General features: G+C 31.6%; 1 protein-coding gene and 2 long non-coding RNA genes across 8 annotated transcripts in view; 1 reads left to right on the forward strand and 2 right to left on the reverse strand.

The window, feature by feature from the left end:
* LOC127718254 (transient receptor potential cation channel subfamily M member 3-like) overlaps positions 1 to 27,613 on the reverse strand; it is a 135,572-nt gene that overhangs the window by 39,873 nt on the left and 68,086 nt on the right. For 3 of the 6 annotated variants that reach the window (XM_052224251.1, XM_052224249.1, XM_052224252.1), the window contains one exon: positions 23,037 to 25,852. The exons of the other annotated variants lie outside the window; for them this stretch is intronic. In XM_052224251.1, coding sequence (XP_052080211.1) covers positions 25,729 to 25,852 — 124 coding nt within the window. In that variant the 3' untranslated portion in view covers positions 23,037 to 25,728. Of the gene's footprint in view, positions 1 to 23,036; positions 25,853 to 27,613 lie in introns of those variants that run through there. 6 annotated transcript variants of the gene reach the window in all.
* Positions 1,064 to 8,523, reverse strand: LOC127718270 (uncharacterized). Its single transcript, XR_007989682.1, has 5 exons — positions 8,457 to 8,523; positions 6,450 to 6,584; positions 4,568 to 4,705; positions 2,091 to 2,190; positions 1,064 to 1,380 (listed from the first exon to the last, which is right to left on the reverse strand). It is a non-coding gene; the product is annotated as an uncharacterized LOC127718270 (long non-coding RNA).
* Positions 12,748 to 18,156, forward strand: LOC127718274 (uncharacterized). The gene is made up of 2 exons (XR_007989687.1): positions 12,748 to 13,020; positions 17,824 to 18,156. It is a non-coding gene; the product is annotated as an uncharacterized LOC127718274 (long non-coding RNA).

The raw sequence follows: 27,613 nt of genomic DNA on the forward strand, positions 1-27,613 counted from the left end.
ACAAACACTAATTTTGATCATTGAGAAGCTTAATATTTCCTTAACAGTATAAAGTGATTAAAGCGTTCAACTGATTTTTACAGAGTTATCTCTCTGTAGTGTTATGTACCACCTTAAGAAGATACAAACAAAGGTAAAAAAATCACATTAATTCATGATGAAGCGGAACTGGATACGTCGACAAGTAAGCGTTTTTGTTGTACATGCATCACCCGCTAAACGATTCTTCACTCAGTCAAAATGTCAATATCGGAAATAGGACACAATCGGCCAAATTGCAGATCATACAACTTATCTTGTTTTAAAAGATGCAACACCGCGAAAAACATGTCGCTTGTAAATTGAGACACAGACATATCGTATAGGTCAACCAATTCGTAGTGATTACAATATTAGTCTTCCTTATAAATCTGTTGGTGCGTTTTTTTTGTAACGAGCACACCCTTATTAGTGAATGCAGATTATATGTGCAGTCATTTGTCTAGTATGTGAATATTGCAGAAAAGACCAATATATGTAGCAAACCTTCTTGTTCTGTAGTATCGTTAATATCAAGTTTGCCCTTATATAAACGACTCAAGCATTCACTGAATTGTGTTTTTTTTTCTGAGTGACAGGACTTCATTATATATAGCTGAAAGTGAAATTAAAGATAATTGCAAGATTTCTGTTTTTTCCTTAAGTCATTGAAGGTTTTGTCGACCATTAGTGTGTATAATAAGTACGTATTGGAATACCGATGGTCATCTGAAACATCAATGCAACGAACTTAACAAATACGTTATCTATCAAAATGTCAAGCATGGTGATGATATCACCTTCAGTGTATTTATTGTTGGAGATGAGTTGTTAAAAAAGTAGGAGTTAATTTTCTATAGTTTTTTATCAACTATAATGACGGGTTATGTGTATCGTTCTTTTCTACATGTTTTATGCTTTTACAAAAAAAAAAAAACAACGACACATTTTTGATTTTCTAAAATTTCCGTCACAAACACGGTTATGAATTATGTGAGATAACCTTTTTGTAATGTTTGTGTACAAAGTTTTCTGCTGATTCAAATTATAAATATCACTTTTAAAAATGTTTATTTTTTTCAAGTTTATTTGCACGCAATAAAAAAGAGTAAAACAATGTATCATCATACCATTTCTCTGGACGTTAGTATAGACATGTGTTCTCTATAAATACTTTTAAGTTTCGTTTGGCATGCTGTTGTACCCATAAACTTCATAAGATCATTATTTGCCGATATTTTCATTACAGTCTTCATTGAACAACCATAATCTTTAACTGGTTGCGTGAGTATTTTCTGTGTCGTTGCTCTGTCGTTCAAATACATTTGAGCTACAACATTGCAGGCTAAAACCTCAAAAAACCTTGATACGAAAAAAAAAAAATCAACAATGCAGTTGGATAATCAATATACAATCTTGCAAGTAACTGCTTAAATTGCAAGTACATTTGTTGTATATTGACATACCTTTGTAGTCGACCTTAAGTTTCGCAATCCTCCTATATATCCAATATGCCAGCCAAACATCAGTTTTTCTATGTATTGAACACTTTTAGAATTACCTTTCTGAAGATTGTGGCGTACATTTTTGACCACAATCATGCAAATTACAGTACAGTGGGAAAATTTAATTACAATCTGTGACATATCCAATTTACTGTACCTTGACCTTATCAGACTTATCGATGAAGGCAATCATCAAGCCGTTGCTGTCTAATTTTGTCGTCCTTTAAATAAAAACTTTGATGAAGCTAGGTGACCATATCGATTGTATATATTCCGCATGTTTCATTGAAATTAAATAAGAGAATAACACAAATACAAGTATCGGCTTTATATCATTAAGAAATTGTGAGATTCATGAAGAACTAAACTCTACTAGCAAACTAAAAGCCGTTTTTTTGTGAAGTTTCTTTTTTCATGTAACAATCTGTCAGTGTAGCATCGGCAAAGAATATAAATTAACCAGTCAATTCCATGGTTCAGTTTCTATGCTCCTTTCATGATTTCCTTGTCAAAATGATACTTATGACAAGGAAGTCATTGAACAAAGCCTTTTGATGGTAAATTTACCTCGAGTTCTCCATAAATGATGCACCAAGATCCATGTTTTCTTCAGCATCCGCTAGTTTGGATAAAACCTTCAACATTGCAATGGCAAATAAAGATGCATCTGTTTAACAGTAAACTAATTATGAGAAGGCAAGCGAAGAATGAAAAACACATTGGGATACCAATATCAGGCATATACACACTTTTGTATGTATGCATTCTTGTATGTGACACTTCTAAACGACCAGTCGATTTATTGCATAATAGGGTATCAATAGGAACTGATGAAACAAAATTATGGAGGATAATTGCAAAACTTCTATACCTCAATATATTTCAACAATCCATAAATAGCGATTTTGGTCATTAGTTAAATGCTGGTAGCAGTCAAAACTTTATAACAAGTCTAGTTTAACCTGGATAGTCCAGTTCCAGTTTAACTTGTTTACAGTACTGGTGTCAAACATACAGTACTGTAGCTTCTTCCCAAGTTTATTTCAGTAGTAAAGGGGGATTCGATGGAGGTACGCATCGAAAAAGTCCCAACTTGAGGTATAGTTTCGCCCAGTCAATTATGATTTGTAACAATATAAATCAATACAATCAAAGTTAAAAAAGCAACAGGAAAAGATGAAATTATCTGAATCCTATCCTTTTTCAAAATTAATAGATACATCATTTGTATCAGCTGTTTTCCCAGACAAACTAAAGGAAGCACAGGTTTGCATAAAAATTTTAACACTTTAGATATAGGAATTTATAAACCAGGAAGTATGTTGCCTATGATTAAAAAAATAAAATGAAAGGTCTATAGAAACTCAACTTGATGAATATTCTAAATCATTTTTGCGAATTTTTTCTGTAAGGTTTTTCGAAAAAGATACGGATATCAAGCATATTTATTACACATGTTAGATATAATTCAAGATTGGAAAAATTCTTTAAATCAGAATAGATATGTAGCAACAATATTAATGGATTTGTTCCAGGATTTCTATCCCATAACCTTCTTCTACTTAAAGTAAAACCCTAGGGTATCTCCGCCTCTTCTCTTCATCTTTTGGAAGGTAATGTAACTAAAAAAAAACAGTGGGCTAAAGAAGTTTCTAATTCAGTTCTACTGTCAATCAATGTTTTGAGGGGTGCAGTAATGGTCTATATTGGGCAGACATTATTGAAACATTTTCCATGACAATTTCTTCTTTATTCATAAAAGTGATCTCCATACGTGTACAAACGACAACACTCTTTCATATTCAGATAAATACATAAATAAATTAATTATGACTTGAAGATGAAAGCAAATTTTGTAATCGTTTCTCAATAAATAAAATGAATGCTTATCCAGAAGAATTACGGGCGATAGCTGTAGGGAAAAAACCAAAGTAAAGAACGTAAAACTGAATTTAAAAGGTAAAGAAATAGAATGCGAAAATGAGGTTAAACTCTAAGGAGTAACGATAGATTTTGAATTAAATTTCAATGAACATGTTTCTATATGTCTAAAGCATCCAGACAGCTTAATGCATTACAAAAAATTGAAAAACACCTGACTAAACTTGGAGAGTTAACAAGTATTCATTTGTTTCACAATGTCTGATTTCAATAATGCCAACTAGTTCGGCACCTTTGTGGGGAGGTAATTGCAAAACAAATAAAAAAATTCAAGAGAAAGCTCTAAGACTTATATATGAAGACTTTTCAGCAAGTTATGAAGATCTGCTCTGCAAATCAACATTACTATCTTTAGAAATTAGAAGATTGAGGTCATTGGCTATTGAAGTTTTCAAAATTATTTATAAAGAGTATCCTGTCAATCTTCATGATTCAATCAACTTAAACAAATATTCTTACTCTTACAGATACCAGAATACAGCAGACCTACTATGTGAGAACAATTGCAGGAGGCCTACAGTATTTAAGGTATGCGGGTTTAAGAGCTGCCAGATGAGCTGCGTAAATGCTTTGTTTTCAGCATGGCAAATGTCCTGTTAACGTATAGTGCTTCTGCTATTTTGTGCTTATTTTAGTTATATGAATAATTTCTATGTGCTTTTTTTTGTGTTTATGTGTTGGCATGTACACACGTATATAACCAAATTAAATGAACTTCAGTAACACAACATGAACAAGTATCATACTGACGCAAAAACTTACCTAGAAGAGTAAAAAAAAACAACGACCTATATCATATATATAGACAATACACGAGTTGTATAGCAATACGCGCAACATTTTTGAAAGATGCAGCGACATTTGTTTGCAATCAGAGAACTTAAGACATAATACCTCATGTGATGTTTAAAATGCACTAGATACGGAAATTGCTACCGTGACATTGTTTATGTCTGTAATCTGATGATTTAACACGCTTGACACAGATTTGTTTGCCTGGTTTGAACATTAAAAAAAGAACTAACAAGAGCTGATTATTTGTTAACTACTGGTGCCTTGTATTTATGCTGCATCGTTAATATTGAATATATAAGTATAATTACATATACATGTCCCTTTGGTATAGTTGGCATCCTCTGTTAATCCTTCTTTCAATAAAACAATTGCATAATCTCGTTTATTAAGTATGACTGACCAAATTATAACATCCCTTTTTTTTATTTCGTCGCTCTCTTTTATATCTGCAAAAAAGATATACAGGGCATGTTTTAAAAGGACGAATAGTAAATACACATTTGTTTTACGTTTTGATCATATATGTTGATGTGATGATGACCTTCAAAGCGCGGTTTCATTTTTGTGAGTGAAATTATTGGTTTTGACTTAATATTTCCAAAACAATAAAAAATCGATATCTAAATTACAATTATGGGAATGATGTTGTCTTTGTATCGACTAAGACAAAACTTGAAAAATGCAAGACAACTCGATTCTTATTCATTAGCGTTTTCGTTTCCTTTGCGTCGTGGCCTAATAGATTTGTTCTGTTCATAAAAAGTGTAACACAATTTATTTTGTACCAATCTTGTGGATTATAACTCCTGTTTGTTTACTTTCTCCGTTTTTACAGACATCACTTACCTTGTCAGAACGTCTGTAAAGTTATCTAAATCTGAGACGGATTTATGTACTCATGGAATTTCAGGACATGCAAACATATTTAAAACTGAGAAAATGTGCCAATGAGATACCCGACAACCAAAGACCAAATAATATAGAAGTTAGAAACTATGCGCGCGTCAACGTGTTGCCTTTACCAAGCCCATACCATGCACATTGCCAGCTTTAAAAAGCCTCAAAAATTCAAATGAAAAACAATTCAAGCGAAAGAACTAAAGACCTGATTTACGCATTAGACTAAAACCAAATAGTATATACAGCAACTATCGACATCCACTGCATAAACGGTTCTTGACTTGGTATAATCACGTTCAAAAGGGCAGGGTTTAACATGTTTGCGGGCGCCCAACATAATCTTTTTAATAAGCAAGAGATACCATCTTGAGAAAACGTTTTCTTTTTTATTCTTGTTTGCAGCACTTTACTAATAAAAGGACCTTTTAAAGGTCAAACTCTGTGGTTAAAATTTTGAAACATTAGTACTTTTATCGAAATTTTATCAAAAGGATATTAATAAAATGAGATTAATTGTGTACATATTATTAATATTACGCACTGTGGATTCATTTATTTTCGTTGGTGTCAATTTTCGTTGATTTGCAAAAACTTGCATTTTCGTGCTTTTGCCAATCTCTGCATACAAAGCCTATACAAAATTTGTAATTCGTTGAACATTTAAATTCGTGGTTCGGCTGTACCCACGAAATCAACGAAAATTGGTATCCAACGAATAATAATGAATCCACAGTATATGTCTTTGGAATACTGATTTGTTGTAGATTAGGGGGAAGGGAACTATTAGCCATAATTTTCCTTTTTTCGTGCTTTATTTTCATAATCATTATTGTATTATAATGTAGAAATCGATAGTTAAATATCTAGTTCTTTAGAGTTTTTTCTTCAACATAACCATTATCTAACAATTGAAACAACGACCAAGAGTAAATACATCTCAATATGGGATTGTCATTTTTGTTATCGCACTGTGACTTGACATCATTTTTTCGGTCGTTAGTTTGAACGATTGCTTTTCATTTACGAATACCTCACAATTTGCAAGTCACATAATGCATAAGTTCGTTGTAGTGCGCTATTTTAAGCGAGTTTATTCCTGTTTGTCTATATAAACTTATCTTATATACTTGAAGTATTATTGTGGGTCCACTGATGTGCGATGTTTAACATATTAACATTTCCTAAGTTTAAAACTCTACACTGGAGTATTGAAATACGGGAATATGCATTTTTTTTTAATGGAATTTTAACATAAGTGTATGCCAAGTATTTATTTAAACGACTAATTACCTTTGTAAACATCATACGATTTGTCCTTTAAAATCCTTTTTAGGAGTTTACCAATGTCTCTAAAAAGGATTTCACATCTGCGTCAGTATAGCTTATCTCTCGATTGTGTTGCCCGCACCATAATGTTGAAGATTTCTATGTGAAAAATAGCATATGAATTTGTGTTGGCAAACACAGAGTATTAGTACAGCATTAGACATATTTGCTCATTATCAACTGTTACAGTATCTAATTGTCTGCAAAGGTGCTTGGTCGTATATTTACCATGTTTACATTTTATTCTAGGAAGATTATAATATACCGATGGACTTTAAAAACGCAAAACAGATTTATGTGATTTTGTTTTACCAAATCATGATTGATTTTCACATAATAACTATTCATCCTTACCAGAGTTCTTCTCGTTTAAGAAAATTCAACACCTAAATTACCTAAGGTAATTAAGCATATCTGATCGTGTCGTCGCAAGAATGTTTTAAAGCGATATTTGAAACCCATGAGTGATTTAATAATGACAATTTCACGTGAGAATCACCTCTTAACTGTTTTAACTACAACGGTGTAGGTAGACGGGATTTGTGAGACATTTTTACAACCGTAACGTCAACTACTAATCAGGTGGTCGAATGCCATGACCAGATTTACTGCATACATGTTTTCCACATACACTGATTTAATGTAACAGCATGGTAAGTAAAACTATCATTATAGGACATAAAACAAACAGCTGATCTGAGAGGTATAACATCTACTTGCCACCATACATCATTAACTGTGGTACAACACTTCATAAAGCCGACAAGGAAAGGCGGCATTACTAGACTAACAAAAGCTATATTTTATAACCTAGTTGGTTGAGTGTTCTAGGGCACTGGACACAGTGCAGACGGTGTTGCTACGATGTCTAGGATGCAGGGGGTTCGAATCTCGCTAAATGAAGAACAAAAACTTCCTAACGCAAATTTGCAGATCTAACATTGTGGGGCTAAAGTTGAGATGAAGTATATTTGAATTATGATGTTAGACCTGTATAAACACAGGTTATTCAGAACGTCTGTCGTAATGTCGTCACATTATCAGACGTGAGAGCGAAGCTCGAATCCCCATATGGAATTTACTGACCCCATATATATCGTATTAGGTCGTATTAGGTCATTAGCACACTATGTGACGAATTTATGTTATCGACTATCTTAACATGTGGTGTTTGAACTAGTGGCTAATCAAAGTGATCACGTCTTCAATACCGTTAGTATTAAGAACCTACGTCCATTGGTCTATACAAAAACAAATGCCAACAATAACATCTTTAAATGTGTTTTATGAATATATTTTACTCGTTCATCATCAATTTCTTTGTCTGTTGAAACCTTTAAGATTTTTCCAAAATACAGTGTTGTTTTTATAAAGGGATGTAACACCACAACTAACCGTTTATTAAAATAAGCCCCGCTTTTTAACCCAATATGGAATATACACGGTCTCCACGCGGTTGCTTTAAACAAATCATATTCCAATAAATGTAGAGGAGGTAAGATAAATAGAGAATATCATATGGCTTTTTCAATATCACATCCGTATCAACCCGAGACAGCAATATCATCCCAAGAGCTCTGCTCGAGGGATTATATTGGTTGAGGGTTGATACGGTGTGTGGTATTGAAAAAGCCATATCATATACACTTTATTATATACATATACCTCACGTAGATGTGTTTAATGTGACATGACAACATACAGATAAGGGGGGGAGGGGGGGTTGAAATGACGTCATACAGATTAGAGGTTTGACATGACGTCATACAGATTAGGGGTTTGATTAAGCCTTTGCAACAGTGACTGCAATCGATGACGTGACGTCATATATATTAAATGTGTGATAAAGCCTTTGCAACCGTGCTGATATCGATATCATCACGGGTGGCTGATACAGCACGCTTGCCAATGATTGTATTACACAATTTATCTGTATTTACTACTAAGTATATAATAAATATATATACATACCCGTTTTGTGTGATATTGTAGTCGTGACTTTAAGAGAACACCTGCGCTGTCATCACTTTTAATATACTAAACAAAATTGAAATAAGTCATCATTGAGGCTACACTTGATTTATAGCTAAATGTAAGCGCATTAGTTTAACCGTTGGTTAGTGAAGCAGCCATACTGTCGTGAATATTCCTTAATCATCAATATTTTATTTCAAATTTGAAATGTTAAGTCAATGTCTACGTTTTGTTTCTTTGTTTTCTGTATGCAATATTGTGTATCTCTTTCATTAAACTATTATCACTTTTAGTCTTCATTACATACATATTCTCATATAATATTTTGGTTATATGGATGAGTGATATCTATATATTGATACATTACATTTTCAATATCGACCCTTAACCAGTCAGAAACTCCCAGTTCAGACCAATAACTGTAGACAAAGGTTAAACATGTGTTGAGGGATTACCAGAGTAGATATAAAAATATCATGTCATGATCTATTTATCAAATAATAAGAATGGGTAATAGAATAAACAATGGAATACAGACAATTTGTGTATTAAGTTTGATTTTGTTTATTTGTTCACATGATTGATTTAGTGTTCCAATGATTCCTCAATGATACCAGTAACCACATCGTGTCTTCTCCGGAAAATTACGTTTTGCTTTTAGCAACGACGTTATTCTAGAGCACGACACTTTAAGATGGTTTCATTTTTTGTAAACGATGGCTAGTGTATCAGATCAATAATCAACCGGGTGTTGTTGTTATCCTTATATGTTTTCCGTTTATTGTATTTTACATCAATCATGCCGTTAGTTTTTCAAGTTTGAATTGTTTTACATTTGTCAATTCGAGGCCTTTTATACCTTGGCATGCGGCATGGGTTTTGTTCATTATTGAAGGCCGTACGGTAACCTATAGTTGTTTACCGTCTACGTAAGTTTGTTCTATGGTGGAGATTTATCTCAGTGGCAATCATACCACATCTTCTTATTCTTATGTATGTCTCGCATATTGTACATTTCTCTCCAAACCAGAAAATGGCCAATATGAATTTTACTCGCTAGAATAAGTCTCCGGATTATTCAAAGTTACATGGAAAGCCGATACCGGACTCGGTACTGACCGGCTTTTTGACACTGTTAGTTATATGACAAGGGTCAACCTGCGATTATGAAATATGCACAATCCAATGATTTTGTAAGAAATAAGTCATAAAGTATATTTCAACATATCTATGTTTATTCAATATCGAGTACATACTAATCTACTTATGGGCTCTTGATCGTCCAGTCTATATATTGTACCAATGTGTGTACTAGTATATTGATTTATGTTGTCGTATAACATAATAATTCTGAGTCAGTATTATTGTTGTGTTCTTCATTTTAGTCAGTTATTTCCTAAACAACTATTCTGTCTGTGAAACCGTTTGAATTACATTTCATGAAGATTCGTCATTTTTCGTTTCTGTATTGTTTAAATTCAATGGCAAAAGAGCAATACAATTCGACCATTTCGTTATTCAACATTGTATATGCATTACATTATGATTCGGATATTTTTTGTTTATTTTGGGTACAATAATTTGTATTTTTCTAGTTCATACTTCAAAAAGGCTAGTAACAGAGCCGCGGAAGCATTCTAAACTGTTAAAAAACATAAGACACATCAATAAGAAGGAGTATATAACTATCCATATCATATGTGGCTAAGAGTACTTGAGTTAAATGTCATTGAGTTATTAACTTCAGTTTTGCAAATCACACCTAATTATGCAGTTAGTTCTATGTCCGATGTACATTATGTAAATTTGTATAAAAGCTCAATGGTATACCCTCAGAATAAGCTGGGACCGATAAAGGTTGATAACTGCATCGAGCTTTATATATGTTTATAACATTTAAGGGAAAGTCTAAACTGTGCATATTCCAATCGTCTTCCTCATTTGATGACTGCATGGTTTGTTGTTCTACAATGAAAAATTATGACAGATTGGATATAAATATTATTGTTCCAAAAAATCAATCTACGAAAAGAGAGCAAAAAGGGAACATTTTTCTGTATCGTATTCTATAAATGTAGTCAAGCAATTAACTCTATAATCAAAGAGCCATGCCTAAAATTTTCATTTGCTAGCAAGAATCATTTTAGAGAAAAATAACATAATACATTCCAAATGAATGTGACATGTATTTTATGTTTCATAATCTTAAACGATTTCATTCAATGGTACTTTCCTTTTATCTAACAACTAACAAAGTCATAATTGTGAGTTAACAAGGGAAATAAATAACTCTTTAACGGTAAATGTCAAAATCGCCAAAATCGAAATCGACCTGAATTTCATCCTTGACATTGTGTTCAAAGGTCAAAGTATTTGGTCCAGTGGTAATTTTATTAACCAATCTTTTTTTAAGGTAACGAAGGAACATAACCCTTCATCTGTATATGTCAAAACTATCATAATCAACGTTGACAAGATTTTTTATGATTCCTGTGTTTAAATTTTAAAAGGTTTGGTAATGCGATGGTAATGCGATAGTATCGTTATCATCCAGAGAGGGAAAACACTAAAAAAAAAAACAAGACATAATGAATAAACAAACAACTGACGGGAATATTTCATACGCAAAATCAACCACTTTGTGCATCTTCAAGCTACATATAAAAGCAACAAAGACTTATCATGACACTACATGAGATCCTTGAAGACTTAACAGATGGCAATATGAATTGCAACTCAAAACATTAACCGGGGTACCAGAAGGGACTGAATTGATGCACACAGTGTGTGATTAATCTTTACTGGTAAAATATTTAAACAAACGATTGATAATACAAATAATAGTTGAAGAAAATTGGTAATATAATGCTTAATTTGTGCTTTCAATACTTTTCAAATAATCATGCAATGTTACATTGCGGCAATATTTGTATACTTTATAAATTATGTATATATTGCATTAACATGGAAAAAAAATACATATAATCTTAGTTAGTTTTCATATTGCAGTACAGTGAACATAATTGAGAAATAAAACTGTGTTCGTAGTTGTATTTCAAATTTGAAACAAAAGAAAATATCTTTAAAATAAAAAAAGCCAAGTTTAAATCATGCAGTTTATTGATTGTTTTGACAAACATAGTCATAATATCTAACCTTCGGAAAGGTATGGGGATTGTTTGCTATCTTACTAAAACAGGACTTAAGGACAAATGACCCAGGTTTTAAATGACTGATTTTATATCACAGATAAAACAATTGTATATTCGTAAAAGTATCAGTTGCAAAACATATTACATTTTGGCACAAACGAATCAACTTTACGATCATTTTTGCATGTATTTACATATAAACTAAATGAGAAGGTTCTGACCTTCTTATTATTCATGTAAATAATATAAATTATAAAGATAACAGATTTGGTATATGGAATAAATATGTTATGATCAAATAAGAATGAAATTATATTACAATTTAACAACAAATAATTGTCACTAATATATTGCATCCAAGTACAAACAATTGAAATGAACTTTTCGTTTAATATGTTTAAATTATAGCATAGTTTTATTTCAATTTATACCGTCATTATTATGCTCCAAATAAACAAACTTACCCTTCACAGTAGCATATTCATTCACAAAGTCATGTGATCTCTTTATACCTTTAAAGTTACGTGAGAAGTGTGTCGTTTATTTTTGAATGAATCAGCCTCAAAACGCACTTAAAGAATTGGAAGTATAATGATATGACAGAAATAAAATTGATAATTTCAAATAGTAAGAAATTTTACAAACCAGGAAGAGGTAAAACAAAGCTGTCGCTTATAACATGTATAACTTGACGGAGAGGAACTTTGAATATGATTTTATCCAATTTGTACGTTATTTGAACTAACCGTTATGCATAGATAGATCACACGATTACACTGTATTATTCACATATAAGTTTCGAAACCATAAAGGCATGTCAACGTTAAAAACCTGTAAATGTATAGTCGACCTGTTAAAATTATGTTACAATCGCAGCGGAATTATAATAAAATGAAAATCAGAGTAAATTACACATATCATCAATGTAGGATATACATTGTTTAGTATGTAACATTTCTCACGAAGTATGTTTTAAATCCATTATTAGAATATTCGTATTAGCTTCTACATGATCAAACATTGCAATCTGATATTGTCACTTTGATTTAAAAAATTATCACGATTGAGCTAAGGACCAACCAACAGAAATATACAAAAAAATAAACTTTATAAACGTAACACCGATCTTTAGCACGTGGTCAATTCAACATAGTTAACATGTGTAAAATGTATAATGTTTGTGGATCGCACTGGTAGCACCGGTTGTGTATCAATTACTAGTAGAATAATATTGTTTATTTGAGGAGATTTGATCTATTTTCTATAGTTACATTGTAACGCAGAAAAGGAAGCCAAAGAAATTCATTTTAATAAGATGTGCACAATGGATGTACAGCAGTGTCCATATTCAAAATATACAATAGTGAATAACTAATGAATAAATGAAGCATATCAAGAACGTCTCTCAGGTAAACTTAAAGATATATGATTACTATGGATTTTTTATTATGTCTTATGGTATTTAGTTTGTTTTGTGGTTTGGAGATTAGAGAGCCCATGGTGAGTCTCGTGTAAAAGAAACAAAACATCTGGCATACCATATTATAAGCTTGGTATTTTAGATATTATTTTTCTTTAAACACGATGTGTATACTGATACAGCGTATCATAGCAAATCTGTTTACTATCTAGTTTATGGCATTATGTAAGAAATGAATCCTACCGATGTGTTTGCTGCTTTTATTTTTATAAAAAACAAGTTACGGAATCAATCATACGCCATCGTAGCATACGCTTCTGGAAACCGTACTGCTGGTCCCATCAAATCATGTTCTGATTGAATGCAGAACTTAATAATGCTTGATCAAACCAATGACAATTGTTGTTACGACTCTTTTGTCATTGAGCCTGCATTAACTTAGTAAAACTATTATGTCTGATTAGTTTGACACTATTGGTGTTACAAGCCAGCACGTTTAAAATCTAACTGATCGTGTTAGTCAATTACAAAGAAAGTATTACGTCAAGTTCATAAAATTCAAAGTAAAGTGGATATATGCATCATTATAGTAATGACATGTATAGTACACTGATATACCATACCTTAGACTCTATTGACAGGTTATCTGTATGTGTATGTGTTTAAGTCTCTCCTTTATGATTGAATACCTCACTGAATTTCTTTTGTTTATTATATTAGGTCTTTCCACTTTTTCCTTGGAAAGACCTTTATGATCTCTTTTAATTATAAGTTTTTTTTTCTCTTCCGTCCCTTTTAATGTTTGCATAGTTTTTTGTTTGTTATATATAAGATAGTTGGTATATGTATATTATAAGAGTTATAACGCTTTATAATCGCATCCTATTTCACAAACCATTTTTCTTTGTTAGCGTTATCTCCCAGAACATTGTTTTTCTTGTTACCACTGCTCCTTCGCAACGATAAACAAAAACCGAGTTGTTTTTTCCCCCAAAATTGTATGTTATTTCAGCGGGATGTTGTTTTCAATTTTTACCGAAGTGTTCGACGACTTCCTATTAAAGTTATGTCTCTTTCTGTAATAAGAATAAGTGACATTAAGAACAAAATATGGTTTGGAACTTTGTCTGTACGAACAATCATATGTATATCTTAATGACATTAACAGTACCATTTTTTTTTGCATCAGATGCGCATTTAGACAACGTATGTCTCTTCATTAATGCTGAAGGCCAACATATTTGAAAATCCAAAACTTATTTAAAAAAAATAAGAGCTGATAAAACCAGATAGGACAACAAGTATAGCCATAACATAAAAGAAATGTTCTGCAACATTCGTGTGTTTGGAAAAAGATATGAACAATAATTCCCATTCGGAAATATGTATATACTTCACATTTTTCATGACTGTTTGACATGATCGTAGTTTTTTGGTATCTCAGGATTAATTGCATTATCACAATCGTGAGTAATATGTGTGTACAGTAACTCAAATATGTGTCAACACTTCATTAACTATGAAAACATCACCATGATCACGTTATACATTTCATGCGTCAGGAGCTCTTTTTTTTTTGGATTAACCTTCATTAGGAACGCTTAAAGCCGAATCAGTGAAAACTATTGATATAACAAAACAGAAACAGTTGAAGATTAACGTGACCTAAAATAACATACAAAAATAGTCAAGTCCATCTCAGGGTCAATTTTTCCTGAGGGAGTTTAAAAATTAGTTTCTTTATTATTTCACAATTTATAGACGGACAATTTTCGAAAGGTTTGTAATAAATCATAGCAGTACCGCAGTACTATCTATTGAACTAATAATACTCTCGGGACTGATGATCTACTAGCAGAGGTGTCGAGCAAGTGCTGAAAACAATTTAAAACAACATTTTATAAATGTCATGCGTGCCATGTTACCTTTTCAATTTGAATAGCCTTTTAGTCTGTCACCTCATATGCAAAACCTACTTATTATTCCAATTGCATATAATAACATTCTAACCAGTGTAAAAAGGACGAAACTCACAAGGTCAAACAGACGATCAATCTATTCATTGCATTTTAGTATTATATATATGATTACCAAAACATTTCTCTAATATTCTAAAGTCTTAAAGTTTGCTTTTTGCATCTCGCACTACATTAAATTAAATTAGCTTTTATTTTTACTTATATCCTTTAAATATAAGTTTAGCCTTAGGAGTCTAGAAGTGATGAAATCAAATACCAAATGCAGAGCCTACTAATGCGTTCCATGACAAATGATCACATTTTTAACAATGTAAATTGGATAAAACACACAAGGCCAAACATACGCTAGATTTATTCTTTGCATTTTTATTATCATTATCAAAATTTTCACTAGAATTCTAAAGTATTAATTATTTTTTCTTTCTCTGCATTGAATTTATGTTCCAAAGATTTAATCAAATTTTATTTTTGTTCAAATTCTATGAATTTCAGTTTAGCATGGGAAGGTAGGATAACAAAATCTACTATGCGACATATTTGTAAAACAACATCAGACAACTTTATTTTCAAGTGTTTCTCCTGACAGTTGTCCTTCATTGATAATGATTTGTGACTTCGTGATGTGCCTGTTGTTTTACTATTTCAATGTGAAACAGTGACTTCATTTGCCCTACAGACAACACACCATAATTTAAGATTTTGGAATTGCAAATGCTCCTGCTGGCAGCCACAAGAATCGATCCACCCCCGCACAAGTCATCGAATTTCGCCTCAGACACCACACTTGTAGGTAAAGAAGTTAAAGTTGTCTTTCTTTCCTGCAGAAAATCGGACAATACAATCTCGAATCAGACTTCTAATGTTAGCTTATAAAATAAAGTACGTGAAATTTACAAAAAAAAATTCTCTTTTTGGTGACATCCTTTGACATTGTTTTCGTGTTTACCTTCCCGGTTATTCAATTATCACCATATGCAAGAGATATTCAATGTTATAATAAATCTTACAAGGACCGAAGTGTTCTTGGGGGATATTCAATGTTATAATTAATCTTACAAGGACCGAAGTGTCCTAGGGGAACACAATGTCAATAGCTGTGTAATCGCTTTCCGCGTTGAGGGATGTTGTTTAAACAACATTCATTGTGGTGACAATTAACTTTTAAATAACATTTCCTCTTTGTGGCAGTGCACAAGATCAGCTGAAACAAATATTGGTGGCCTTCGGCTGTTTTTTTCTCTTTGGTCGGGTTGTTGTCACATTCCCCGTTTCCATTCTTAAATCTGTTTTTTAACCACGTCAGCAGTTCATCAGCATCTTAGTTTTAAGATCCCAATCATTTTTTTGTTCATCAACTTTTTTTCCATCTGATTCAAACATGCATGCATCTTTGCTTTCACAACTAAACATATCTTTATATCTGTTGGTCTGCCTGTCTGCCTGTCTGTTTGTCTTTCCGTCCGTCCGCGTGTCTCTCTCTCTTCTATTGTGTAGATATGTAATTATGTACATGTATGTACCCATCTTATGGTGTTGTTTTGTTGCTGTCTATGTAAAGTATACTCCATCTCCTTTTTTTCAATCATTTATTCAGAAAAACATGTATACTATCCTTTCATTTACTTATTAAGTTGTGACATTAACATTAAATTAGTTCCTCAAAAGTATGTTCAACAGTGCACATTCGAACAAATACACCAGCTGTCTTAAATACCCATGCACATCGTCCAACAATAAATAACAGACTAAATCGTATGACAAAAGGCTATGTATTTGTTGTTAGCAATAACCCATAATGTATTGCATTGATACTATCAGTCAGATTACCCAACGCTTAATTTTGATTTAATAGTCTTATCAATAAGTGTATTCATTTTCATATCCTGATTGAAATATTCTTCCAGTGCTATTTGATTTGAAATATTAAGCTTAGATTTATATGTTTAAACATGCTACTTGTCATTTTTTAATCTAATTTCGTTTTAACTCCTTTTACAAAAGTTGATGGCCATTCTACTGACACGTCCAAGGGTTATCATTATCTCGGGTCAACCGGAATTACTGCAGTTATCAGTAAACATATCACAATCCGTTTAAAAGGTACATCTGTAGTGTGTGGAACAAGAAACGTTAAATACGAATGGGCCATGTATCAGGTTTTACCTAGAATCTGCATTTTGAGAAACAAACCAACGACTTACCCCTAAAGACAGTACAAGAACGCATAACTGTAAACTGAATTATATTCCAAAACCAAGAACTTGTCCTATTCAGATGATTAGATATACTATCGTTACTATGGTAACTGAAGTACAGCCATCAACTTCACAGAAGGTCACAAAGGTTAAAATCGCTATTCGTTTGGTAGACATGCGCATGTTCATTGCTTCATTTTGTCAATTATGCCAGACTTATTTTTAACATTTCCTTTGTTTTTAAAACTTTGCAAATGAACATTCATGGTACATACAAAATCAAATGATGAAATCTGAGGGCATCAGAGGAGGTCTTTACGTACAGAATGCTGGCGTAGTTGTCAGTTCCATGATAAAGTTTATATGTATGTAATCCTTCACTGTACATTTCTGGCATTCAAACTGTCAGTATGCAGTTATTTATTTTTTCTTAATATTTCTGTCGGGAATTAGTTTTATTCTGTGATATGTTTCGCTATTTCAAATAAATAACATTTTCTTAAAAAGAGCATATTTTATGAATAAAAATGTTTTTATAAAACATGTAAAAATGAAAAATGTAATTTGATGACATATCAATAGAAACAAATGTTTGAAATAACCTTTTATAATTTTCAGCGCTCATCCACACGGCGGGTTAATGATTTGGCAGTTATTGATAAACTATGGCAACTTCCAGATTGAGACGAAAGCAACTGTTAGTCACTGACAGAATTTCAGGCAGAATTTATTACTTCTTTTGACTATGACGACGAGTGAATTTTAATGTTACCTAAAATCACCACAAAAATATTCAGTGTCTAGCTATAATTGGAATAAAATAACATTTTTTTAATTGAAAGAAAACAGGCAGAGCGAATATCCTTTTAATTTGTTGCATGCAACGGGACACAATTTAGAAAGTTGTTACGACCTACTATAATTTGAATATTAAAGAGTATGTATAATACACATTTTTGTTCTAATCAAAATATAGAGTCAAATAGTTTCAATACTAAATATTGACGTTGAAGACAATATTGCAAAAAAAAAAAAAAAAAATAATGACATCTTTAACCAGAATCTTTAACCTATATGTATATTTGCAATTTCAGTTAGCTGTTGATTGCTTTTTGTGAAACTTGTTAACAATCCGATAAGGCATTTGTTTTTTTTTATGCAGCGTTTGATTACATCTGATATTCATGATATTATCGACGTACTTTTACACAACATTCAATAAACAACATGCTCAATTCCAACAAATTTGTTTTCGACCTGTACTAAGCCAGGAGCCTGATTGTAGTTCATTGGTCGACGTGGTTTCTGTTTTCCAAATTTATTGTTCGTTTTATGTGGTTTACAAAATGTATGCCGTTGTCTTAAATTTATACAGTGTACAGGGTGTACAATATTGATACCGCTGGGTGTTTTTAAAATCAGCTATACGAAAGTAGGTTATGCAGATTGTTAACGACCATACGTTGGCCTGCAAATGGTTATATCATTTTCCATTGATAATTGTTTGATAGTTGTCTTTTTTGTTATTGTACCAGATATCGTTTTCTTAAGATGAATCTTATCTATTGAACGATTTTAGTTCACATCATGATTATTGCAATTGAACGACTTATAATTAAAGTGAACAGCAGATACACCAATGTTTACAAATATAACTAGTGTGTCTCTACTAGCTGTCTTGTAATGCAAACATTTCACAAAAGGACAAAAGTTATTGAAGACAAGAAGGTTATATATCACTTTTTTCCTGATGCCATATTGTTAATGTATTTTCTGTTTATTTTTCCACGATGCAAATAAATTTCATCGAATACATTCCACATTCCATTGACATTATCAATGAATGATTCATTCAATTTGGAAAGTGAAGCAAGTTCCTTTATGTCCAATATTGAATGTTATTTATATGTTTGTACCACTGTGCATTACTTTATCAACCTGTACTTCAATGTTTTTTTTTATTAACTGTATTCAGATTTTATTTAAGCAATAAACCTGCAATCTTTTCAGTTGACAAATCTTTCTGAGATTTATTCATAAAAACTAACTTTCAGTCAGAACCCCCCCCCCCCCCCCCCCCCCCAAAAAAAAAACAAACCAGGGAAACAAGTTGCAATTATTATACTAGTGGGTCTTTTAAATACAACAGCAACACATGATCGTTACTTGGATAAATAAATCATAATCATTTAAATGTGATTTAATTTTGCATTAAAAATTGAGGATTCATGCGCTTCATAGTATAAATATTTAAGATTTCCAGAAAACCAGGGGTTATTTTAACCAGCACTTGACAGCAACACGGTGGTTTTCACTGCAAGACTTTAAACATTGGTAAACATTTGGAATATAGAAAGGTACAACATGGACAATTCAGAATATACCTGGTTTCTATGAAGTTTATCGTAAGGCTTAACATGTAACAGTTATTATAATGATGCGTTCCTTGCATTTATGATCAGCTACACACAAATGTAGTGATAACATGTAATGATAAACTATCAGCGTCGAAAAAGGCTGTGTTCGCAATGAACCAAAATGTACTTATTAAATTAAAAGTAAAATAATTCAAGTCTTAAACAAGCAATTTTTGTTTTGCATTATCTGGAAAGTCTGAATACAAAAACGTTAAAATTTCGTTAACACGGAGTTGTTTCTAAATTGTAAATTTGGTACCGTTCAAAGAAGTTACTTTTACTCAATCCAGAATTGGTCTATTTTCAGACTAATTATTATATTTTTGTATGTGTTTATTTAGACTGTTTATAAAAAGACTGTTTATAAAAAGACTGAATCGTTTAAAATTGACTGCAAATGAAATGATAATCTGACTATTACAAAATTAACATCAGTCGAAAAGACTGAAAAGTCTCTGAACATCAGATCATTACTTATAAAAGTTATTGTTCAGTCTTCAAGACGTATACACGTATACTTTCGAAAATAGATTAACTGGTGGTGTCTGCCAAGAGAAAAACACATACAAAAACGACATTTCAAATCGATGAGGATTGAACATCTAACCGATACATACAATTTAGAGAGTAGTGATGGTCTCCGAAAGATTACGCCGTTCGTGCTTTATTTTACCGAACTTGTATAAAAAATCATGTATATTATAATATTTGTTGTTTACTAAATTTTCATTCTTTTCAAGCGAACTGGAATTCATACAGACAAGCACAAAATGCGACTTATGAAAACAAAAACGAATACAATCCATGACTGTTTTATTGACTATACAATTAAATAAGAAATAAATAAGATATAAAACAGTCAACAATAATGTGAAGGTATGTATATAAAATTACCTTTCTAAATAATGATAAATTCCAAATATCATATGACAATTACGTCTATGTACAGCTATTAAACAGTTTTGATATATCAATTACTCGTTGTTGAAATAATAATGTATTGCTTTGTACAAACAAACATGCACCTTTATATATGTAACTAATCAACGCTTTATTATATTTCAGCTTTGAAATATCACACTCAAAATATGCCTGATGATAAGTGCAAGGTATCTCTTAAATCCGAATATCTTTTCGTCGAAAGACATATGTATATAAATTATACTATAAATTTTCTTTAAACATGTTAAATGTCAGTTTTGAGCCTCACCGTACAACAATAAAAAAAAAGTATTTCTTCATCATGTAGAAAAAAAAAGATAATGAAGTGATAAAATTCTTATAGAACTTCGTGCGTTGGATATTGATACAATGCGTGGACAAATGTCTTTTTTCAACACCATATGTTGACCCGAAAACATTTTTAGTTTTTTTCGTTATTTTTTTTTTGTGCTGTATTATCAGCGTAATACATTGCATTTTCTTTCATAATACATCCTTCAAAAGTGTTACCGCATATTCTATATCAATCAAAATATGTATATAACTGTATTTCATTTTAATAATATTCTTATATGAAATTCATGTTTAAGAAACATCCCGGAAATAATCTTATATTCAGGGCCATTGATGATTTGAAAAAATGTTTAACGAAGCACACAACTTTTAGAATTCTGCACGGTCAACTGCTAAATTAGCTCTGATTTTCAAAAGTTGCTATCAATTTATCTCTCACTACTATCTCACTAGTGTTACAAAACTGATCAAGATAGAATCTTAAAAACATGCTTTTGTTATAGGACTAAGTTTCCTTCGGTATGTAAATAAACTCAAACTTATTGTGAAAGATAACCAATTCAACACTGTAATTATATCTTTGAATATTGTTTTTATTGGAATTAATATTAAGTTTTGTTATCAGTAAATTAAAATCAAACTAAATATTATTGTTATATACGTATGCACATTCATGGCTCTACAATCTGTCGATAACTGTATCTTGGTATTGCACAGGGTCATATTTATCTCTGTCTTTACACTAAATCCATTGGATATTGGTTTTGTACTGGTTGATAATTTAGTCTTAGATGCATGATTTTTTTATTTGTTGTTATTGGCTTTGAACTAGCTATCAGTAACTGCGAGTACTCTCAGATCTGTACTTTATGTGTCTTTTTGTTGTTGGGATGTATAAAATCCGTCCACGTCCACTCTGTGTTTTTGTTAGATGCATTTCTATTTGTATCCATCTGATGAATTGAGCCTTTTTCAACTGATGTTTATAGTTTGTTCTTATGTTGTACTGTTACACCACTGTCCCAGGTTAGGGGAGGGTTGGCGTCTTCAAACTAGTTTAACCTTGCCACATTCTGTATGTGCCTGTCCCAAGTCAGGAGCCTGTAATTCAGTGGTTGGCGTGTGTTGCTGTATTACATATTTGTTTTTCGTTCATTATTTTGTACATAAATTAGGCCGTTAGTTTTCTCGTTTGAACTGTTTTACATTTGCTGTTTCGGGGTCTTTTACAGCTGACTATGCGGTATCGGCTTTGCTCATTGTTGAAGGCTGTACGGTGACCTGTAGTTGTTAATTTCTGTGTCATTTGGTCTCTTGTGGAGAGTTGTCTAATTGGCAATCAAACCACATCTTCTTTTTATATTATCATCAAAGATACAAATGAGATACCAGGTTTCAATTTTTTCAAAAGACTTAACAAGACAGTGAAAATGGGAAAATAAGGTAGGATGTTGAAGACCACTGAAGACCCAAAATTTAATTTGTTTTTTCAAATAGAGTAAAGATAATCTATTTCTTGGGGTAAACAATCCTTATTATTTCGATGAATTCTGAGTTTTATAATTTGTCAATTAATGGTTATGATCATATCAATGCTAATTCAAGTCAACACAGAAGTGCTCACTACTAGGCTGGTCTGAGTTAGCCGTAGAGATAACATAACAAACACCAATTGTTATGTCCCCATTATTGTATTTTGCCCGAATAGTCTAATAACAGCATGGTCATGACCAATACCAACATATAAGGATCTTTATATTGTACACATGATCAAAACTATTCGTAAACGTAACTTGTCATATCACTTTATCAATGCTGAATAATAAATGATATAATAAAGTTTTTTGAAAAGGCAGTTAACTAAATATTTGAAGGCAATTAATGTTTACATATTCATGAACTTATGCATTCTTTAAATAGATGAATGTTCAGTTTAAAGCATTATCCATTGTTTAAGAAACAGTCTGAACAACCTTGCTTTTTGAGCCTTGAATCAATTTTTTAAGTGGCGAAAGCCAAATTACCGCAAATGCATTATTGACGTAAAACCTTACAAAATCACTTAAACACAAATTGATTAAAAGCTTATACTATGTTACTCAATATACGAGAAGCAAAGACTGACTTCAAATGAATATTGTCTGAAATGTATATAAGTGAAGAAACACTAGATAGATGTATGGTAGATAATATTTAATGAAGTTAATGAAGTGTTACATTGTATTACAAGCAAAGATCGTGTTGATTAAGTAATGATCATAAAACAGACTAATCTCATACATGTTTATTTCAATAACAAAAAACATAAAATCATAAATAAGAGCACATTTACAATGTTAAGGCGTTGCATGAACTGCATAACAATCTAAGAAGTCATTGTAAATCCCCATGAACTATTGTACAGTGTACCTTCTAGAAGTACGATTACCTTTAACAACTTGCTACATGTAGCAGCAATAGTTTGCCGATTTACATAAAATTACACAAGATATTTTAAAAGTTCGTTAGACATTGACAGTTCTTAAATTTTGTATTAAATGATTGTGAAATAATATAAAAAAATGTTTAAAAATAATATTGCAAGGAAGCTATTAAAACAAGAGTTCCATGTGGTGACGTTGAAATTAAAATACTCTTTTCGAAAAAAATTAAGGACGCCTTCACGAGTTGTTTGACTGTTCTATTTTACAAATGACGATGGATATGGTCCAATTGTTGTAACCACAATCTCGTCCTCTATTCCTCGAATGTGAATAACCGAATTTGACTTACCAATTCGTGTCTACTTACATAAGAAACACGACGAGTGCCATCTGTGGCACAGGATCTGCTTAACCTTCCAGAGCGCTTGATATCAACCCATGAATTGTTATACGGGGTTTATGATGCTCAGTCGTCTGTTTTCTATTTTGTGTTTTGTACATGTTGTATACTTTATGTCTTTAGGTCATTTTTTCTTTTTTTTTTCAATGGTATTTTTAGTTTGTTTTCGAATAATGAGTTTGAATATCACTTTAATCTTTTGGAATCTCTCGCATCGTTTTTGCAACAAATGAAGGGTTATCAAATGTGTTGTTTATCACTAAATACTTAAAATGTAATCCTTGTGTTAGTTTCAACGAAAACCAAGTTATTGGTGTAGTGTTTTTATCTTTTTGATATTTGATTGGTACGAAGACAAACATTAATGAATTAAACTACTACATGATTGAAATCACCAATTTACCTGAACAGTAATGCCCAGTTTAGATATCGTATAGTTAGCAGAACAGTTTTGCGTATAAACCTAACAAATTTTTACTTCAAACATGGAGAGAGTTGAATTGGCAAATTAGAAAAAAAAATCTGTTGTTTTCATTTTAAACGAAACTTATATAAACAAGCAGGTTAAGGTAATGCTTAAACACACAACGGTTAACTTCAAAGGTAAGTTTTGATTTAAAAGTGTTTCATTGTTCTTTCACAACGAATTAAAACGCAGACAACTTTGCATTTTCTGGATCGGATAAAACAAAACACAGATTTTACCAATAAAATAAAACAGTTTACCTGAAAATAAGAAAGGAATGTCGTATTAAAGAAACAACGCATTATTAGACAAAAAGTATGGTAAAGGCAAAAAGTATCTTGTACTGAACTACATACATATCAATTACATTATCTCAAAATAATAATAATACAGCTTTGTATGCAAAATAAATCATCGGTACATGACTGACTCAACCACTAAAAACCATTCAACCAAATCAAGAATTGGGTAAATAATGTGTTGCTCGGTGTAGTTTCAGCAGCATTCAACTGTTTAAAAATGCACTGGATTAATCGTACAATTTTGATCAAATATACAACCTCCATAACCGTCCAGATAAAACATGTACAATTTAGCGAACAATTAATGAAATGCCAAGAATCGAATTTAAAGGTATATCATTGTACATCCTACAAATTACAACAACATGTTGTTTAGTAGATAAGCTTAACACATGATGACAGAATATATGATAGAATAGACAATAAGGTTAGTTTTATTCGATCCTGAATTTTCGATCTTGAATATTAATTAAACAAAAAGAACGGTTGATTAAAAAAACATCTACGCAAATATACGACAATAAGTGAAAATAGTCTTAAAGAGTTCCATTTGACTATACAATGGTCGATGAAATAAACGTTAATGTACAATGGAAATATTCGTACTCGTTTGTAGTCTTCATTTGGTTCTTAAAAATCTTGAATATAGGAAAATTAAACAGCAAAACCATCATACTTGCCCTGTTTTGCAGAAGTCTACCTTCAACAAATTTTTTTCCTGCTGACTTATATAACCATTTGAAAAACAATAGCCTCTGAACAAATGAACTATTTGAAATATCAAATACAAATTATAACTGTTTCTCATTGCCATTTATACAATAATATTTAAATACTATGTTGGAGTCTAACAACAAAGTACATACACGATATATTTACTTGAACGTATTCGAGGGTGTTCTCCTCTCTATTCAAACAAATGTTTAATGAAAAATCGCCTTCTTGAAAAACTGCCATATATTTATAGTATATAGTATACAGATAATGGAACTTAAAAAAACATACAAAAATAAATGTCCATCTCATTTTTTGTTGGAAATGAGTCTCTCTAGATTTTTCATCAATATTACTTGGTACCTTTCTTTTAAACGACAATGAAAACATAACAATAATGTTAAACAATTTTATCAAATGGTTTTTTAAACTATATGTTAAAAATTGTAGAATAAGTCGGCGAATTTTGTTATGGTACTTCAAAGATAAACCAGATGATTCTGATATAAATATAGCTTATTACGGTTGAATAAGTTTCTATTGATATATATCTTCACATAATTCCTCATGTTCTAGTCTCTAGTATTTCATCCAACTTCTGGTTCACTTGATTGTATAGTTCAGCAATGTCTTTCAGTGTGTAATCCCTATCTGTGGAAACGGCTGGCATTTTATAGTAACTTCTTGTCCTAGAGAAAATTACCGATACAGTTTTTCAATTGTTTAAACGAGCAAACCTATTCATGCATGCATGTGTGAACGTTTCAAACATCATTATATACTTTGGTAAGGTAAGAAAATATTACTGCAGCTTACCAATGATAATGTCACACAATAAGATAAACGAAACCATACACCAGGATTTTGCGTTAACTGATTTAAGATTGGCCTCCGACTATCAATATTGACAAAGACTACCAATAACAATACCTTTGGGCATCAAACGGGTAATAAAATGGTCTTGATAAATAACACAAAAATTTAAAAACTGCAATCTCAGTTATCACAGAAGACAATGATGGCAAGAACTTTCTTAAACATTATCTAAGTATTTACATTAAGACGGTTAATGTAAATGATTTTTAAAAATTTTTATATTCCGAATGTTTTCGCAAAGACGCAAAGTCATATAGGGATTGATAACCAATCTGTCTTTCACCTTATATCGTTTTGAAGTTGGTATTGTGCGAAGATAGCGATAAAGAGTAATCAAAATTGAACTACAACATAACAACATTTGCTGTTAGTTTGTCCTGTTGTTTATATTTCAATACTCTACATATGTTTTTATTAAATTTTGAAATTTATATTTGCCTACGGCTAAATACGTTCTCATATATGATGACAACTAACAGCGTTAAACATACATTTTACATGTGTAATTTTTATATGTATATAAACATAGTTAAGGTTAAAAAGACGAATCTCATAATTTAGTGCGGACACTTTTAGGTTCTTTTAGCCCTTTTTAACAAGAGGTAATCCGATGGACAATGTCCGTCGAAAAGTTGTCACATATTGAGAGGCATAAATATAAAAGACTCGTCAAAAAAGAAACTAGCCACGATATTAAACACGGTCGGATTTTTAATTTGTCATCATTTTTATATGAACAATTTTTTTTTTAAATCCCAATCATGCATGACGCTTTTTTTATACCATTGTTCAACATGAATGCTTGCAAAAATTTCTGCATTTACATTATGAAATTTAAGAGAAACAAAAACAACAGACTGCAAATATGTTGTATCAAATCTGACTAAGGGTAGAGCATCAACATTAGTGTTTCGAAAGATTTATACATTGATTATATGTGACTGTAATTGTATCTTCCAAACCAATTTTTGAAGTTTGTACATATGAAACTACTACTGCCTTAATCTATGTATATGTTTAGAATATGACAGTATCAATAATCTTTTAAATGTTCTCGAAATTTCTGTGTACTTGACTGATGATGCCCTCAGGATCAAAACGACACCAGAAGTATTAAATTGTACATAAGACGAGTGTTCCATGTACACACGACATCCAATCAATGGAACTAAAAAATAGTTGGTAAGCCAAAACAATTACGAATTTAAAGTACATTGAAAACACAAAATTCCACAAAAAAGGTATGAAATCTAAATACGCTTATCTTTGGCTAGAGTAGACAATTCTTTGGTTTAGAGTGATATAAACATTTTATAAACAAAACATCCGCATCAGGGATCTTTCATATCAACACTAAGATACTGACTACTAGGCTAGTGATAACATCCTGGACGAATACTAGCAGTGACAACAATCGAGTGATTAAAAAAAGTATCGATATATTGTGTATGTGGAATTGAATTATGTTTATGATTTGCCTAAATTTCATCAATGGTGACATGATAAAACAAGTAGGAGCTTAAAATAATAGTAAGATTACGAGCATTCAACACCAGCAACATTTGTCTCTTAAC

The sequence above is a fragment of the Mytilus californianus genome, unplaced genomic scaffold, assembly GCF_021869535.1.
Source record: "Mytilus californianus isolate M0D057914Y unplaced genomic scaffold, xbMytCali1.0.p SCAF_10, whole genome shotgun sequence".
Lineage (NCBI taxonomy): Eukaryota > Metazoa > Mollusca > Bivalvia > Mytilida > Mytilidae > Mytilus > Mytilus californianus.